Consider the following 17,382-nt stretch of genomic DNA (forward strand, 5'->3'; position numbering starts at 1 on the left):
CTCGTCAGAGATGTAGAGCTCCAGGGCCAGGGCAACCTGCAGAAAGGTACAGGGAGAGAGAGAGAGGACACACTACAGGAGAGAGGAGACACAAAGTTAGTAATGTGTAATGGTGGCATATAGAAGCATAGGGAGAGAGAGGAGAGGGGAGGGGATGAGAGGAGAGGAGAGCAGGAGGGGAAGGGAGACGAACTCAGAGCATCATGGGGCCCCCCAATTCATTTTCAAATCAAACTAGAAGAAGAGAACTCTTTCAAATATGTGGATCTGTTCAGCTCAGATGTTGTGTGTGAGGCCTGTAAGTTTTTCTCCCAAAGAGCTTAAACATTATACAAGTAGATAAAACATACATGTCATAAAACAGACATTTTACACATACTCCATAAAATAAACCCTCATGACCTGTGACAGAACAAGAAAACTGACTTGTCGTTTGGGGCTAAGTGCACAATATTAGCTAATGGACTACAAACTACAAACCACAGACCAGTTTCAGAACTCATGGCTCAACTCGGACTAGAGCACTAACTGCATTCAGACTTGGATATTGGATAGGAGGACTCAATTTTCTACACTTCCTTCCTTAGCCTAGCTTCCACTGCTCTTTCCCATAGCTTCATTGTGTGGCTCATCAACTTTATACCTCTGTAGTTGCTACAACTCTGCACATCACCCTTGTTCTTAAAGATCGGCACTAGTACACTTCTCCATTCCTCAGGCATCTTCTCACTCTCTAAAATCCTGTTGAACAAACTAGATAGAAACTCCACTGCTGTCTCTCCTAGACACTTCCACACCTCTACAGGTATGTCATCTGGACCAACAGCCTTTCCACTCTACATTCTCCTCAGAGCCTTCCTCACCTCATCCTTTCTAATCTTTGCTACTTCCTGCTCTACAATATTCACCTCTTTCCCCCTTCTTTTCTTCTCATTTCCTCATTCATCAGTTCCTCAAAATACTCCTTCCATCTTCTCTGCACACTCTCCTCACTTGTTAGCACCTTTCCTGTCTTTAATCGCCCTGATCTGTTGCACATCCTTCCCATCTCTGTCTCGCTAATCTGTAAAAGTCCTTCACACCTTCCCTTGTGTCTAACCTAGCATACAACTCATCATATGCTTTCTGTTTGGCCATTGCCACCTCCCTCTTCACTCTACGCTGCAATTTCTTGTAATCCTGTCTTCAGTCCTTTCTACATTCCACTTCTCTTTAGCTAGCCTCTTCCTCTGAATGCTGTCCTGTACTTCCTCGTTCCACCACCACGTTTCCTTATCTTCTTTCCTCCTTCCAGATGACACCCCTAGCACCTTCCTACCTGTCTCCCTGATCACTTCTGCTGTAGTTTCCCAGTCATCTGGAAGTTCTTCCTGACCACGTCTACATAGAATGTAGTCTACCTGCATACACCTACCTCCACTCTTGTATGTAACTCGATGTTCCTCCCTCTTCTGGAAATAGGTGTTAATTACAGCCATTTCCATCCTCTTAGCAAAGTCCACCACCATCTCTCCTTCTAGGTTCCTTCCCTTAATACCAAACCTGCCCATCACCTCCTCATCACCTTTGTTCCCCTCACCAACGTGCCCGTTGAAGTCTGCCCCAATTACCACTCTCTCCCCTCTGGGAATACTCTCCATCACCTCATCTAACTCACTCCAGAGTATCTCCTTCTCTTCTAACTCGCACCCTACTTGTGGAGCATAACTACTGACTACATTCAACATTACCCCTTCAATTTCCAACTTCACTGATCACCCTGTTCACCACATTCCTTACGAGTTTATTTTTTTTTAGTATATGTCATTATGTCTGTATAGTACCATTAAGTTAAAATGGTTGTTGTCTCTCTTCTCATGTTTAATTGGACTTTGGACATACCAAGAAAATGTTATTCCTGAGTCACACATACAGTAGAATAATGACCTGGGTTGTTTGAACTGTTTTTGTAGCAAATTTTACTTTTGTCAGATCAGTTTGTCGGCTCGGCTTTGGAACAGTTTGGAGGTTTTTTTTTTTTGTACTAACTTTCAGTTGAGTACTTTTTCTGTCACACAAAGTCCTAGCTCACCTCAATAAACTTGATGTGAACAGGCAAGATTTGATGGATACAGTTATAAGCACAGAGCCACTTTCTCACAACACGGAAAAGTGGTATGTGGTTTTTTTTTTTTTTTATATTGTGTTTTTAAGTGTATCTTTCCTGCTAGATTTGCATCAGAACAATTTTTTCACTCTGTACTAAGTGACGCGGGTGCTTTTTACCAACTGATGTGGCAGACCAAGGTGCTGGAAATAAGCTGTTCTCATTCCACCAGTTAATTCTGCACAGAGCTGGTGTGTAACGAACTGTGGATTTTAAATGCTCTGTTTGGTTCAGCTATTATTTAACCCCATGGGATACTGCTACACTCCACAGAAACTGAAGAGTCTTGTGCAACCCTATATTAAAAAGAGGTCAGTTTGCCTCAGTGCATTAATCATCAGTCACATTTCTGCCTTTTTAACATTTGGAGAAGCTTTGCGCTGTCAGAGATACTTAGTGTTACTATTTTATTGAAAGAGACGCCCATGTTATCACCACCCCTGTGAATAAACATAGATGTGGGTACCACTCTGCTACAGCATTGAAGTTGCTCCTTTTTCTCCTCAACCTCACCTCACTCCATCTCCTCTGGAGTGTTCCTTAGAGTTTTTTTGCGGACTCTGTGTGAAGAAGGAGAAGAATATTATGCTAAGCCAGATCTGGCCTTTGTTGAATTTCCACAGAATGCAGCAGAACCTTCATCAAGCATATACCAACACTAACTATGACCTCTTCTTGCCCTGATATTGGACACCTGAAGAGGAGATACGTATGCGTACAATCTAAAACTGCTCAGAGAGAAGACCCTAGTACTGAAAAATGCTAGGCTTAAGGTCAGTTGGCTGTGTTTACTATTCTGTCATACAAGGCAGTGGTAACAGTGCAAGTTGTGAAAGCAGGGCTACATAAACCAGGCAAAGCTAAAACTGCAGTTTTGTACTGTTTGCTTAATGTACCTGCTGTACCAGAGTCAAATTCCTTGTGTGTCTAACACACCTGGCCAATAAAGCAGATTCTGATTAATGTCCAGAGTTGTTCATGCATAGCTTGAACAGAAGTATTCTTGTTAACTTTAAGGTGACATTACATGGGTCAATCTGCAGGCGTGTTTGACCTAATTCATTTCATTTAAGCCAATATGAAACTTTTACATCAAATATACCTTTTTGTGTGGTGCATAAGTAATGTGGATTTATCTTATGTTTGTTTTGAGCTATATAAATCCAGCTTAATTACACCATACCAAGTAAACTAAATCCTAGTTTGCTAGGGTCAGGAGAATAGCTAGCGCTTTGTGCAAAAAAGATGATTGACTAAAATCGCTGGACTCATCTTGTCTTTTTTTTTTTTTTTTTTTACTTTTATCTTAGTCCATCTGTTCTTTGCTGTGTCATTCATTTCATACATCCTCTCTTCCTTCTCCTTGGCTATAGCCATAAAACCTGGGGTTCTTCTGAGAAAAAGTTTGACTTCATATTCTGGCTTGTGACACATGCTGCTGTGCACAGCATCTCTACCCCATCTGGAGAGCCTCATAACACTTGCTAAAAGCCCTCCTCTAAACCTGAATATGCACTCTTTTCCTATACCAAATATGCGCGTACACAGTCCCAAATACTCAAACGTTAAGACGCTACACAGACTCTTGACACAAGCTCTAACACACTGTCCTACACATTGTCTCGTAGCGTACCATAGTGGCAAAGTGCACCTGTTAATTTGCATTTCCAAATCTCTACTGCATCAGCAAACTGCATGACATGCAAATTTTGTTTATGAAAAGGGCATTGTATGAGATTATCTTGCAAATGAACTGTGCTTTGAATTTGTACTGCATGTTTTATCTGGTATTTACTCTGACACCTTTTTATAGTGCTGATGATGTGAGGACTCTTCAACAGCATCATGCTGAGTGACTTCATAACAGTTAAACAGATGAGTCACGTGCAATGTCATACTTTGACAGCTATAACAGAATCATGTGATTTATAACACCTTTTGTGCCAGCACCACTTTCTAGTTTACTGTCTGTGCTGTCATTGGTATGGCAAAATAGTGTCAGTGGTTCACTAAACTGACTAAATATTGTGCTCCATGTGGATTTTTACACTGAACACAGTCATCTTACCAAAATCTTTGTCTACAGTAGGTTTGTATAACAGATGTGGCACTGAAGCTGTTAAGTGGTAATAATATTGTCTGCTTTGTACTGCAAGTAATCTAAACATTGCCTCTTAATGTTTTAAGATTTTGTTTGGCACCTTGTTATTCCTGCCTTTTTTTTCCCAGACTGTATATTTAGATGCATAATGGCAGTCATCAGTCTTCATGCCTGTTTCTTTGGTTCTATAGAGTATATCAAAACCAGATCAGGCCAGAGAGACCAGTTCAGGTCAACCCTGGCTGGATTTGGTAAGTCCCCAAATTTTGGGTATAAAATTGGAGCAAAGGCCTCTGGGACCACTCTGATCCCAACTACTTTTGTTGCTGCTTCATCTGAGCCTGCTTTGGTTTGTGTTCAGCTTCGCTACCAAAGGAAATTCAGGAACCTCTAAATGCTGTTTGCAGCATTTACATATTCCTGAAGATGGGGTGCATGGTATCCCTCCACTAGTAGACTTGTCACATAACTTGATGACAAACTACAGTGTTGCTTGTAATCACAATCCGCCCATCAAATGTTTTGATATACCACCTGCTAAATGCTGCTGTAAGGTATTCGAATGTCATATCTGATATCTTCTGTTGCCCACAGCAGTGCTATGACTTGTTACAAGTCAAGTCTATTGTGTTATCCAGACAGAAACATCTGTTGCCATTTATACTGCTGTGTTACTTGACTTGCATGCTACTACCCTGCTCACACTTGGCTAAGGAGTTTGTTGTTTAAATGCAGAATGTGTTACGTCACAAGTGCTAATACTGTGTGTGTGTGTGTGTGTGTGTGTGTGTGTTTTGTGTTATGCTACTATGTGGCACTTTTCATGCAGCATACTACTGGATTTTATTTATTTAAAAAAGGTATCTTTGTTTGATCTTTAGGTTCATTTATTTCCATGTCCTGTTTCTTTGTGTCTGAACCAGGAGCAAATCACTCAGTGACATCCCGATGGTATATCCTGTGCGTAGAGTTCCTAAGGAGAACACCATTTATGACGTGGGCCAGGACATGAACACAGCAAGGGAGTGGAATCAAGAAAACAGACAGAACAGCGTTACTGCTGAGGACACTGAAGCTCAGTGGCGTGATGTGAGCCAGTCTTAACCAGAATGATCTCACTATATGGTCCATTTAGTGGTAGTACTAGAGCCGTTAGGTTTATCACACTATCTTGAGCAGATGGCATTTTGCCCAGTTGTTGTAGTTGTTCAGGTTTCTTTTATTTTTTCCCTTGAGTATTTTAAGGACTTCTGATATAAAATGTTTAAAATTATTACTTAGTTGGTTGTTGATTTGCTTCTGTGGATCATAGCTGAAACACAGTCCTTGTATGCTAAATACTTTGTGAATAATTAAACTTATTGATAAGGACAGTACACTGCAGTTACATTAACAGAAGCAAGAGTGGTGTTGTTGACTTATGTTTCAGGACCTGACAAAGTGGAAAGATCGTCGCAGGAGCACAAAGCCTGACATCCATAGAATGTCACAGGACAGAGAGCATGTCATTAACCAGATGACTAGTGGGATTGTAACTAACATGGAGAAGAACGAAGGCAAACTGTTAATGAGGTACACTCCTGTGCCATATATGTGATGGAAAACCTTAAGCTTACACTTCCAGTGTTGCTACCAAGTATTTATTTAAAATGTGTTTGAAAAGCTGCTGAACTAGCTTGATAACTATTATGTATGCCACAGTAAACTCTTGTAATATGGCACACTATCTTTTCTGTTTCCTTTCATTACACTGACTTCTTTTGTCTTGCATGCCAATTCCCCAGAAACCAGCAGTCGCCTCACAGGCATAACCCTGCCCCCCTTCCTAGCGCCACCTCTCCCTCATCACAATCAAGCGCCAATCTCCGGCCACGTACTCGAGCTCTGCTGGCCCGCAGCTACGCCACAGAGGCACCGTTCTGTCCCACGGCTTCACTTGGCCCCCATAACTTGGCCCACTCTCAGGTAGGTTTGCGGTTATGTTCCATTTTGGCTTACTGACATTAATAAATGTCCCTGGCTGTGACTACTTTACTGTATTTGTGGAGAAATTGCCAACAAATGATTATAGAACAGATTCCGCAGATACAAGTGTATTTGTGCAAAGCAAGCTGTATAACAAAACTCTTTTATTTTACACTATTAAATGGCAGATCTGCAGCCAGTGTCCACTTATTTCTTCTTAGGGATCATCTGTTGGAACAATGCCTGCCTCTGATAGGAACATCCTGAGAGAAGAGACCCACTGTGCCTCATTGGCTTCAGATGGTACAGGAGTTACCACACCTTCTCCGGACCTCCCTTTCAGTTCCAAGACCAAAGTCAAAACCCAGGGCAGCCCATCTGTTTACCAGACCCCATCTGAACAAGCTCAGCCAGAAAATGTTTTGACAAGGCAAACCTCCACACTAGTCACAACCATACAGCCACTGGAGACAAGAAAATCAACCACCAGGGATGCATATATGCTGAGTCACAAGGAGCTTCCAAAAGTTCCACCTGTTTTCCCTGATGCATCTGGTCAAACGGGAAATGAGGTCAAAGAGAGCTTGTCCCAGGAGGAGAGCCAGAAGACTTCTTGGGAACCAGCTGAGGAGCAGGGCAGAGACCAGCAGGCTGCTGGCCTCTACAAATACTTGTCCAGACCTGGGTCATGGTCCCGCTCAGCAAGCCTTCCACGTGGTTTCAGGCGGTCTGAGGGCTCGACCCGTCTTTCTTCTGCAATTACAGCTAGACCATTTGGGACCAAACCGTGCAGGGTGTCCCCTCTGCCGAGACTGTTCAGTGTGAGTTTAATCAAATAGTTTCTACACAGTAAGACACCATTAACTGGGACAAATTACTTTACATTGTGTTTCCTCATGGTATTGACTGTCATTCTACCTTATTTATTATCAAAAAATTTCATTAAAAGACCAAAACAGGTAAGACATTTTAATTTTAAGAACACAAACTCTTACCCCTGGGATCTGTAGTTTCAACTAAAACTGGAACACTGTTGCATTTCAACAGTCTATCCCTGTGATTTATTTAGGCTTTATATCCTGCATCAATGCAACTATGAAATGAAGAAGCTCTAAAAATGCTATTGATTGTGGCAATAGAAATGGATTGCAGTACAGAAACAGCAGATAAGTCTGTTTCCCTAATGGGAAAAATTGAAAATATTCCCTGGTGTAAGAGCTTTTAAAGAAGAACTTGCCACCTGCTTATTATATTTTACACTCTAGCCAATAATAATTGTGGCTTACTCTGTCCATACTGGTGCCAGAGAGGCAAATACTCAAGCTAGTTAATGTAATGACAGCATTTCCTGTTTGTGGGTACTATCAGTAATATTCATAAGCTTGTTACCTTTTTGTTTTATTTGCCCTCATCATTGATAAATATTGCTGCACAGTTAAACGTGTCTTACTGTACAGTCACTGCTGCCAAATATATGGTGCAGTTTAGTCTATATCTTGTCCTGCTAAGCACATATTGTCTTCAACTCTAGATGGATGACAACCAGGGACTGTGTCTGAATAGTGAGGGAGAGAATCCTCTTTCTCCACCCAGCCAAGTCGCCTTCCAGACCAGCACCTATTACCATCAAACCCAGCTACAATCACAGCCTTATTCAAACCCGCAGTCCAACAGCAACACAAGCACAGGTCTGCCATCTACAAAGGTATGTTGTAGTATTTTCAGCACACAGCTACTGACATAAATAAGCAGGTGTCAAGTACTATAGACAAATAATAGGTTTTCACTGCCCACCAGGGAGGCATGCAGAAAAGAGTGCACACTAGAGTTTTGACTAAAAGTCTTTTCTATTTGTAACACAAGTTGCCACTGCCTCTATTAAAATGGCTTACTATTTGTGTCATGGGGGGGGGACACGCTTCAGAAATGGAGATCACTTGATCTCTGAGTCAGTTACTATGATAACTTACCCTGTGAATCTAACCTACTCACTGGCAGGTTTTCTTCAAAAGTCCCTGCATCTCTGTCTCCTCCCTCCTGCAGTCTGAGTAGCGTGTCCAACACTCATTTCCTCATTCATAGTTCATATTAACTATGTCTGCATATGCGTACTGTAACTGAGTGAATCACCTCAGGGTTAATTACTAATAATAAACTAACACTGATCAGCTGTTCCAGAATCAAACTCGGTTTCCAATCGGAGGGTTAGTCAACTCACAGTTCAGTTTGGTGGTCCAACTTTCTGGAATAGGCCTCAGGCTGGTTTGTTGTCATGGCTTACTAGGACATTAGAATTGAGTTATCGTTAATAAAAGGTGTTTAACCTGTGCCTTTCCTGCTATGCAAGTCAAAATGTCTGCCATGAAAATAACTGGCAACTGAAATACTTATGTTTTTGATATGCCCAGTATACAATAGCTCCACCAAACCTTCAACTTGAGTTCAATCTAATTAGCAGAGGAAGTGACATTAGTTGTGTAGGTGTGCAGAGCACTTTAAATAGGATTAGCCATAAAATAGCTAGCATGTGCATATACGCAGTTACCACCTTACAGTATCTTTTGAATCTAATGTTTGGTTTTGACACCATGTATGCATTTGGGATGTCTGCCAAAATGGCAGACATCTGAATATAATGCTTGATCACTATTATATACAGTAAAACCTTGGATTGCGAGTATAATTTGTTCCAACAGCGTGCTTGTAATCCAAAGCACTCACATATCAAAGCAAAATTCCCCATAAGAAATAATGGAAACTCAGATGATTTGTTCTGCAACCTCTTATTTATACAAAAATGATTACAGTAATACAAAATATAAAGTAAAAATAAAACAAATTAACCTGCACTTTACCTTTTGAAAAGAATTGTGGCTGGCGTGAGGAAGACGAGAGAGGAGCTATCTGTTGGCTCGCTGAAATTTTTTTCTTTTTGTGTGACCTTAACAAGGAAGTTATCCAATGACACTTACTTTTGCCTCCTTTTGAGGATTTAGCAGAAATGTGGCATTGCATTGTCGTTAAACAGATTTATCGTTTGTTCTGCTACAGCTTTATTCGGGTGGTGCTTTCCTACAAAATTTTGCAGTGTTTCCCACATTTTACACATCTCCCTTATAAAATCTTGGGATGTCGGCCACTCGCATACATCGTTCATGTGTCACAATGATTTCCTTTTTCTTACCACCTTTCTTTTCAACCTTTATTTTGTCTTCATCTGGGCCATTGCTGCAGTACAGATGTTGACTATACGAGTGAGGCGCGAGAACCATCGTCTCAGTTGTGCCATGACGCTCAGCAAACAAAGCGTACGTACTACTCATATTGCAAGACCTTGCTCGTTTATCATGTTAAAATTTGCTAGTCTTGCAAAACACTCGCAGACCAGGTTACTCGCAAACCAAGCTTTTACTGCAAGTCAGAATCAGCATCTGGCAACAAAACAAAACCTGATCATTAGAAACTTTACAAATATGGTATTTGTTGTAGGGCTACTAACAGTGCACATAGGTGGGTCCGTTGGTGTATCCCTTACCATATTTGTGTAGCAGGTCTCTAATTTCCACCAGGAAGCACAGGACACTGGATCACAGGGTGTCAGCTTTACCTGTGGCACATGTGTGCACGCTGTTGTGTGTTTCAGGTGGATCACAGTGACAGGAGACTGAGCCTTACTCTTAAACCCAACAATATAGCAAACTTTGGTTTCCAGACTCACTGGGACTCCACAGGGGCAAGAGTGAAATTCATTCAAACTGGTAAGGCCTTTGCTGTATTTAATTGTGGACTTCTGCAATTTTGGTACATCTGTGGTTAGACTGAAATAGTATTGAGAATTAAGTCTTGTACCCTGAAACAAGAATGTTTTCCTCCTCCAGGAGCAAATTTGCTTTCACAGCTCGCACTTAGAAGAGCAGTGTAAGACACTGACAGTTCGCAGAACTGCGAAGTGACACAGCAAAACCTAATTAAGTTTTTGATGTAATTTACTGGGAGTGCAGAATGCCTTTTATTTATAGCTAGGAAAAGGAAATTTCTAGATTAGTTTATTATTTTGCAAACAGTTACAAAAACAGATTTAATACAAGCATAAAGGTCAGTGGAAAATTAACATCCCACTGATCATTTCACTGTGCTATCTCAGAATTTGCAACAATTTACTCCCTGTGCATCAAAATGCAGCCAGTGAGTTAAAGCTCAACCATAAATATTTAATTAGATGTGAGAGACATCTCACTTACTCGCTACTGTGTACTTTTGCCTTAATGGCCTACTTTCCAACTTGGAGCAGCAAGCATGACTTTAATGCTGTGCCTTGTTTCTCAGTTTTTTTTTTTTTTATGTTATCCTGTCCTTGTTCTCATCTATCTTCTTTTTCCTGATGCCTGTCCCTCCTCTCTGCTCAGGCAGTCCAGCAGAGCTTTGCCAGCTGTGTGTGGGCGATGAGATTGTGGCTGTTGATGGAGTTGCAGTGGCACACATGAGCTACAGCCAGTGGAAGGATAAAATGACACATGCTCTGCAAACTGGCAGTCTGACCATGGACATTCGGCGCTATGGCAATAAGGGTAAGATAATGAGCCAGCAAAGACGGTTACAGTATGTGTTTTTATTTTTAACCCCTTCCTGAAATTGATTGCAGTGTTATCTCTAACATCATAAACATTAATTCACTGTGACGCTTTAGTTGTGATGGCTGGTTGTTGTCATTAGACTGGCGCACCAGTGAGGGGAGCCAACATAACCAGCTGGGCCAAAGCAGGATGGCCCTCAACCTGACTGCAACGACACCCGTGAGGGTGGGTCGCCCTGATCACCATGTCAACAGTGATGTGTCTGTAGATACCACAGTTGCAAAACTGTCCAAAATCAATGGGCAGACAGACAATGTGAGTAGTGTTTTAGTAAGTTATCACTTCAGTTCAAAAATGGATGCTCTTCTTCTGATGATTTGTTGTGCCCTTTTACCTGCCCAGGTTATACAAGGTAAAGTCATTGATGGAGAGCTTGCTGACAGCCACAGGACAGCCAAAAGTAAAGGTACAGCAATAACAGGCATAAAACTTGCAATAGCAATGGCACCGCTATTCAAAACATGAGTCTCTTGTAACAACTCCTCAGTTGGTCACCTTAACTGTCCTTCCTCTTCATGTAGATTGTAATAAAATTACTAGGAAAAACCTGAAAAAGAGGGCAGAATTTTTCAAACAGCAAGGTAAAATTTCAGTTGGAACTTTGGTTCCTTGTGCAGCAGCTTTGGTGGCTGATGCTTGGCTTAACAAAAATGCACTTTCAATAGGCTTTTGCTCAGATTTTATGAAGGGGCTGTTGGTTAAAATGAATTGAGTGCACAGTGATTAGATGAGAACCCTTTGCTTACTATATTTCCGTACTAAAAAAAGCCATTTTGTGGTTTTTTTCAGACACTACTTGTTTTGGTAGAACTGTACCTAACAACCACAGAGCTGACAGCACCGATCATATCTCTGTTGTACCTTGTGTGCTGTGCAACAAATGCTCCTTCTACTTTAATATTCCATGTGTTACAGGATTGCAACTTTTTAATTGGTCACTTTTGCATTATTTTGCACATTGACTGTGTAATGCTGTTGCTTGTGGTTGTTAATGAATCTGGTGGCTTCTCTCTTCAGGCTCTGCTGGATTCAGCTCATGGGTTTATTTGTGTGGTAAAGATTTTACTCCGTGTCCTGTGTAGTGTCGTCCCCCCCCCCCATAAAACTATACTTTGAGCTACATGCCAACATCTAAAATCTGTTTGTGGAGCAGCATCAGCAAATGAATGTAGCGGGTTTGTGTTTTCATACAGCATGTGGCTGCTCTGTATTTGTTTACTATGGCGTGTTTAACTCATAGCTCAATTTGCATGTGGTATCTTTAGGCTGGGGATACATTGGCAGATTAGTGTGCTAATTTAGAGAGACGATCTTGGCTTGTGGCAGTGTACAGATTTAATCTAAACTATTCTTATCTACTCGGATATGTGAACTGCCTGACAGTTTTATAAATATAACCAGGTATTTTAGCCAGTCCTGCAGAAACTTTATAAAGAGAAACTATATTGCTTATTTTCCACAATTTGTTTGCATTTTGATCTTCATTGAACATTGTAGACACTAAGGCCCCTAGCAGGGTTGTATACTTAAGTTTTGTTTACTGCAAAGCATCCTAATGACCTCGAGCTATGACTTTAATGCAAACTGTATAGTTCATGTTACTGTTTCTAAGCACAGTTGTACTCCAATTTGTGTGTGCTGTGTAATAAGATGTTAAAAGGTTAGTAGGATAAAGTAATATTTGTAGTATTTTCAGTTATTCAGGCAAAGACAATAGCATGGTACATAAGTCATCCAGTGGATTTTCAAAAGGCTCTTCTAATGTGTCCCCAGTTTTTGTGTGGTGTAGGTGTGACCTCTGATAGTACACACAACTTAATCATCATTAGGAGCTACTGTACAATGTCTTTGCTGACCCAATATTTTCTCTCGCAGGAGGTTCAGAATCTGCAATATCAGATGTAAGTTACTATATCATTTGATAAGATTGTTTATGCATGTTCAAACGTGTGTGTGCGTGTTGAGTCAGTGTACTGTACCGTGAACATGTTTAAGGCTGCAGTCTTTCTTGCGCGTGTTGAGTCAGTGTACTGTACCATGAACATGTTTAAGGCTGCAGTCTTTCTATGCACCATCAGCTCCAGGTGCCATCCCTCAACCCCTCCACATCCAGCTGGTTGTGGGACCCTGAGGAGGATCGCAGGCATCAGGAGAGGTGGCAGGCAGAGCAAGAGCGCCTCCTCCAGGTGAAAACTTTTTCCAAACAAAGAACTACAATGAGAGGAAATATTCTTAAATCTTGGTGCAGGTTTTACACAGAGTTTCTGTGTTTGTGCAGGAGCAGTATCGACGGGATCAGGAGAGGCTGGAAGCAGAGTGGCGAAAGGCACAGCAAGATGCAAGGGGGGAGCTGTGCATAAAGTCAGGGGTAATATGTGACTTCCAATCTGCAGCCATTTTTATAGTTAACTGCTTCTGTCCATTTTTTTTTTTTTTAGTTCTATAGAGTCCTAAAGAAACAAGCTTAATGTTTAGCCTAAGTATATGCATTAAAGTTGTGGTCCCTATGTGACCGTTGATTTATTTCTATCTGCAGATTCTTCAATCCAAATACAAGTTTGTACAAACATGTTCATAACCCACTGAGCTAGATTCTAATCAGGATTATGGTTTCCTTAGCACTGTGATGTTAAAATATGAGTTTGTACTTAGAAGCTTTAGCACTGATGCATCTGTGATTACACAAGTACAACCTGCCATCCTCACCATTACTGCTAATAAGATGCATGTTTTCTGATGCTTGCCTTCTTTTAACACAATTTTAGGAATCCCACTAGAGCCATTTGAAGTTGGTTCAGCTTAACTCACTGCTGTACATTGTCTCTGAATGCACTGTTTTCCCATACAGAATACTTATGAGATGGCCAATGGGAGTGAGAGCTCTGCCAGCACCCAGTTCCATGTGAATGGATTGAAAAACAAAACCAAAGAAGAAGAAAGGAACTTTAACAGAGATGAGCTTAAAGAAGCTGGATCCAAACCTCAAAGTAACGCACGAGGAGCACAGAATGACAAGTTGACCAGACAAGAATGGTAAAGGTTTTCTCTTTGTTGTAATAGCAGCTATATTTTTAACTCTGTTCCATCCTTGCAGAGTGTGTGTGTTATATGCAGACCACAAAAGTTGTACTTTCTGTTGAAAACGGGGCTTTATTAACACATTTTTCTGACTGCTGTTGCTGAATCTGCTGTGCTTCCCTGCTGCTTCTGCCGGGTGTTAATGCTATCCATGCTGTATCTCAGGGCAGAAGACTCCTGTGGCTTTGCTCAGCTGTCTCCCGCACACAGGTCAGAGCAAGAATAGCTCTGTTTCCTCGTATTTTCAGACTCAAAATGACTTGGGCCTAGTTACTGCATCTTGAAGCAAACATAAGCATGCAACCTGTTTGGGGCAGACCCTAAAATCCCAGTCTTTCTGAAGATTTCTTATTAAACACGGACTAACCTGGACTGTCTTTCTCTGCCACAGGACAAAGTCCTTGTCTACCCCAGCATTATCTGCCCCCTACAAACAGATAAGAGGTTAGACTGCCTCGATATCATAATGATCCCTTCTCTACTTGATATACTGGGCTAACCCCTAAACTCTGTTTGGTCTAGGTGATCAGAGGAAAAGAAAAGGACAGTCACTGTCTAAGGCTGAGAAGGAAAGGCAGGAGATTTTAGAGGAGATGAAGCAAAGGACTCAGCTTCTGACTGACAACAGCTGGATACGTTCTCGTAACCCCACCGGCAGTTTTCACAAAGAACCAGTCAAGGTTCCTCTGAAGAGGTGGGTCCTGTTTGTACTTCATCCAAACTGGATTTCAAGTTGGACTCGGTCCTAGTCTTTGTTCCTTTCATGTTCTGAACCATGACATGTTCTCTTCAGATATGATTCTCTGGACAACCTGGATACGTTGCACGAGTCCCCAGTCTTGGTCACTACATTCAGTTACCCTCGCCCACACTCAGCTGCTGCAGGTTACTCTACTCCGAGTAGGAACTTCTCCTCCCGCTACAGCACTGGAGCAATAGTATCCCAGAGAAACCCACCCACAGACTCATCACATCATGCCAGGTCTGTAATTAATGTGACTATAGAGCCTGTCTCTTATGCATGTTGTGGTATGTAATATTCTATATCTTATCATACATTTTGGCCTCACGCTGTTAACGTGCTGCCCCAGGATGCTCAGTGACAGGAGGACTTGCTGTGTGTGTGAGCGTACCCTGGGTAGTGGGGCAGCCATGGTCATAGAGGCCCTTAATCTCTGCTTCCACCTCTCCTGTTTCCAGGTGAGAGGTCGTGACCGGGTTAAGGTGCCGTCAGTTTTTGCAAATAACTACTGCATCTCTTTCCTAAGTCACTTTTTGGGTAGAAGCTCTATCAGGTCACCTTTTTGTTCGGCACTGATTTAAGTTCAAATGGTTGGCCAGTAGAAGCCACAATGCCATGGAGAATTTACCTGACTTACCAATCACAGCATCTCTCATAAAATGTTTCCTTCCACGTGTGTTACGCACATTATTTTTTAAAATTGAGTGGAAATGCCTGAAATTTGAAAAAGTCAAAATCTTGCAAGTTTTTTTTACGCTTATGCAGAGGTAGAAAATTTGGTGTATCAAGAAAAGATGCGAGTGCAATTAAAATGGCAAATCAGGAGGCGCATGATACATGACTTCTCACTCGAGCTTTCTCTCCACTGAAGAGATGAAAATGGCAGGCGACAATTTGTCGACAAGTCTGTGATCTACAGTATAGATTGTGCTTTACAGGAAAATTTAAGTTCATATAATTAAAAACTACAACATGCACTAATTGTTAAATACATGAAACAAAGTAACCACATCTCATGTTGTTCCATGTGGCACTCTTGTCAACTCACTCAGCGCTCATCTTCAGTGGTTTTAATGGCATCTAACTGGGGAGTTGGCACCACCAGCTGTTTTGTTTTGAAACAAACTGATAATCACATTACAGTACCAGTATGGAAATGTTATGTATTACCCATGTTGCACCTGTGACATGCTTGTTGTGGTGAAAACTTCAAGACCAAAGACTGTGTGTGTACCATACCTTTAAGGTCAACAGGAGTCTCGGATATGTAGTTTATTGTATTCCAACCAGTCTGTTTCTCTGTCTAGATTTTTCTGCATAGGATTGGGTGATGGAAGAAGTCAGCCTGCTTCACTATTGGAGGTTTATTGTGAAAATCTCGCTGGCAGAGGACCCCCAGATTTAGTTGACTTTGGTTTATTAGCATACAGACAAACATTCACCTCTGCTCCATATGAGTTGTAGATGCTCACAGCATAGATTTAGACACTGTGTGCATTTATGCAAAAACAAAGCTTTTTGTTTTTTTCTGCACATGGGTGATGGACACATCTGGTGATGGTGGTAATTTAGACACAAAAGGCTCACGTCACAGGTAAGCTGAATTTCTCTTAAGTAATCTTTTTTTTTTTTCTCCCCACTCTCTCCTCACCTCCTGCTTCTCCCAGTGTGTGGGCTGCCGACGACGTCTCAGAGGAGCTAAGACTGGAGTCCAGGTTCGAATCCGAAATGAGAAGCCCTACTGCGAGCCCTGCTATTTCCAACTCAAGTGTGAGTATTGGTGTTTGTGAGACAATGACTTCAACTGATTCCCTCAGAATCGTATCACACCACAGTTGCTATACCTCCTGTCCAGATTGTTTTTAGCTCAGATTAGACTTTCTGGACCAATTTTATTTGATTGTCAAGTAACAATGTATTGTTGTGTATTAACATTGTAGCCACTGGTTCCCCCTCCATGTGACCAGCATGCCATACTCCAGATTATAGAGCAAGCATCTGAACCACTGGGAATTCCTGTTGGATAAAACTGGCACCACAGTGGAAACATTGTCCTCACTATGACTTCTGTGGCTTGGAGTAATTTCTAGTAAAACTATAAAATCTGTGGCTCCACATGTAAAGATTCTTAATGGCTAAAGTGCAAATGGGGTTGATATATTTAGTTTGTCCTTTTTCTGCTAACTTCCAAGAACATTTAAGATTATGAAATAAAGTAATCATGGGAATTATTAGCTTTTTATTTTTATGTAGTGTTGGTTTTTTTGTTTTTTTTTGCCCAATGCATTAAAAATGTTAGATTTGTTAATGTAACACATGCATGGCGGCACATTTTAATTTAAAATTAAGCACTTTGTTCTCATCTCGCCAAGTGCACTTTTGAATAAATTAGTGGTGCGTGTGTATATATAATGCACGCTTCTCATATGACAGTGGGCATCTTAAATGTTTTTGTAAATAAAGAGTATAAAACAATCAGGTTTTGTTATTCATTTGTGTACCACATGATGGCATCATAGTAAAAGAAATTTAATCTTGCTTCACAGTTGAAATGCCATTTGAATATGTCCAAATTATGAGATCACTGACATTTTTAATGTTGAATCTGAAAATCACAGACTTTTATGCTAATATGACAAACTAAAGTGCAAGTACTTGCTTTACTATTTAGTTGACTACTACAATGCACAGAGATGCATTTATTAAATGGGTGCTT

At 41.1% G+C, this 17,382-nt stretch overlaps 1 protein-coding gene across 6 annotated transcripts in view; it reads left to right on the top strand.

Moving 5' to 3' along the window:
* The window catches only part of lmo7b (LIM domain 7b), a 28,773-nt gene extending 11,632 nt beyond the window's left edge, over positions 1-17,141 (top strand). For 4 of the 6 annotated variants that reach the window (XM_020609530.1, XM_020609524.1, XM_020609539.1 and 1 more), the window contains exons 10-29: positions 5,171-5,336; positions 5,677-5,819; positions 6,032-6,212; positions 6,434-7,033; positions 7,744-7,917; positions 9,856-9,970; positions 10,619-10,780; positions 10,926-11,101; positions 11,189-11,252; positions 12,722-12,747; positions 12,925-13,032; positions 13,125-13,214; positions 13,695-13,879; positions 14,090-14,134; positions 14,316-14,368; positions 14,447-14,618; positions 14,718-14,906; positions 15,016-15,124; positions 16,334-16,436; positions 16,607-17,141. In XM_020609530.1, coding sequence (XP_020465186.1) covers positions 5,171-5,336; positions 5,677-5,819; positions 6,032-6,212; positions 6,434-7,033; positions 7,744-7,917; positions 9,856-9,970; positions 10,619-10,780; positions 10,926-11,101; positions 11,189-11,252; positions 12,722-12,747; positions 12,925-13,032; positions 13,125-13,214; positions 13,695-13,879; positions 14,090-14,134; positions 14,316-14,368; positions 14,447-14,618; positions 14,718-14,906; positions 15,016-15,124; positions 16,334-16,436; positions 16,607-16,629 — 2,884 coding nt within the window. In that variant the 3' untranslated portion in view covers positions 16,630-17,141. The remainder of the gene's footprint in view (positions 1-5,170; positions 5,337-5,676; positions 5,820-6,031; positions 6,213-6,433; positions 7,034-7,743; positions 7,918-9,855; positions 9,971-10,618; positions 10,781-10,925; positions 11,102-11,188; positions 11,253-12,721; positions 12,748-12,924; positions 13,033-13,124; positions 13,215-13,694; positions 13,880-14,089; positions 14,135-14,315; positions 14,369-14,446; positions 14,619-14,717; positions 14,907-15,015; positions 15,125-16,333; positions 16,437-16,606) is intronic. The other 2 variants (XM_020609565.1, XM_020609556.1) reach the window with 2 other exon arrangements.
* Positions 17,142-17,382: the final 241 nt, after the last annotated feature.

The sequence above is a fragment of the Monopterus albus genome, unplaced genomic scaffold (assembly GCF_001952655.1).
Source record: "Monopterus albus unplaced genomic scaffold, M_albus_1.0 scaffold4.1, whole genome shotgun sequence".
NCBI classification, from domain to species: Eukaryota; Metazoa; Chordata; class Actinopteri; order Synbranchiformes; family Synbranchidae; genus Monopterus; species Monopterus albus.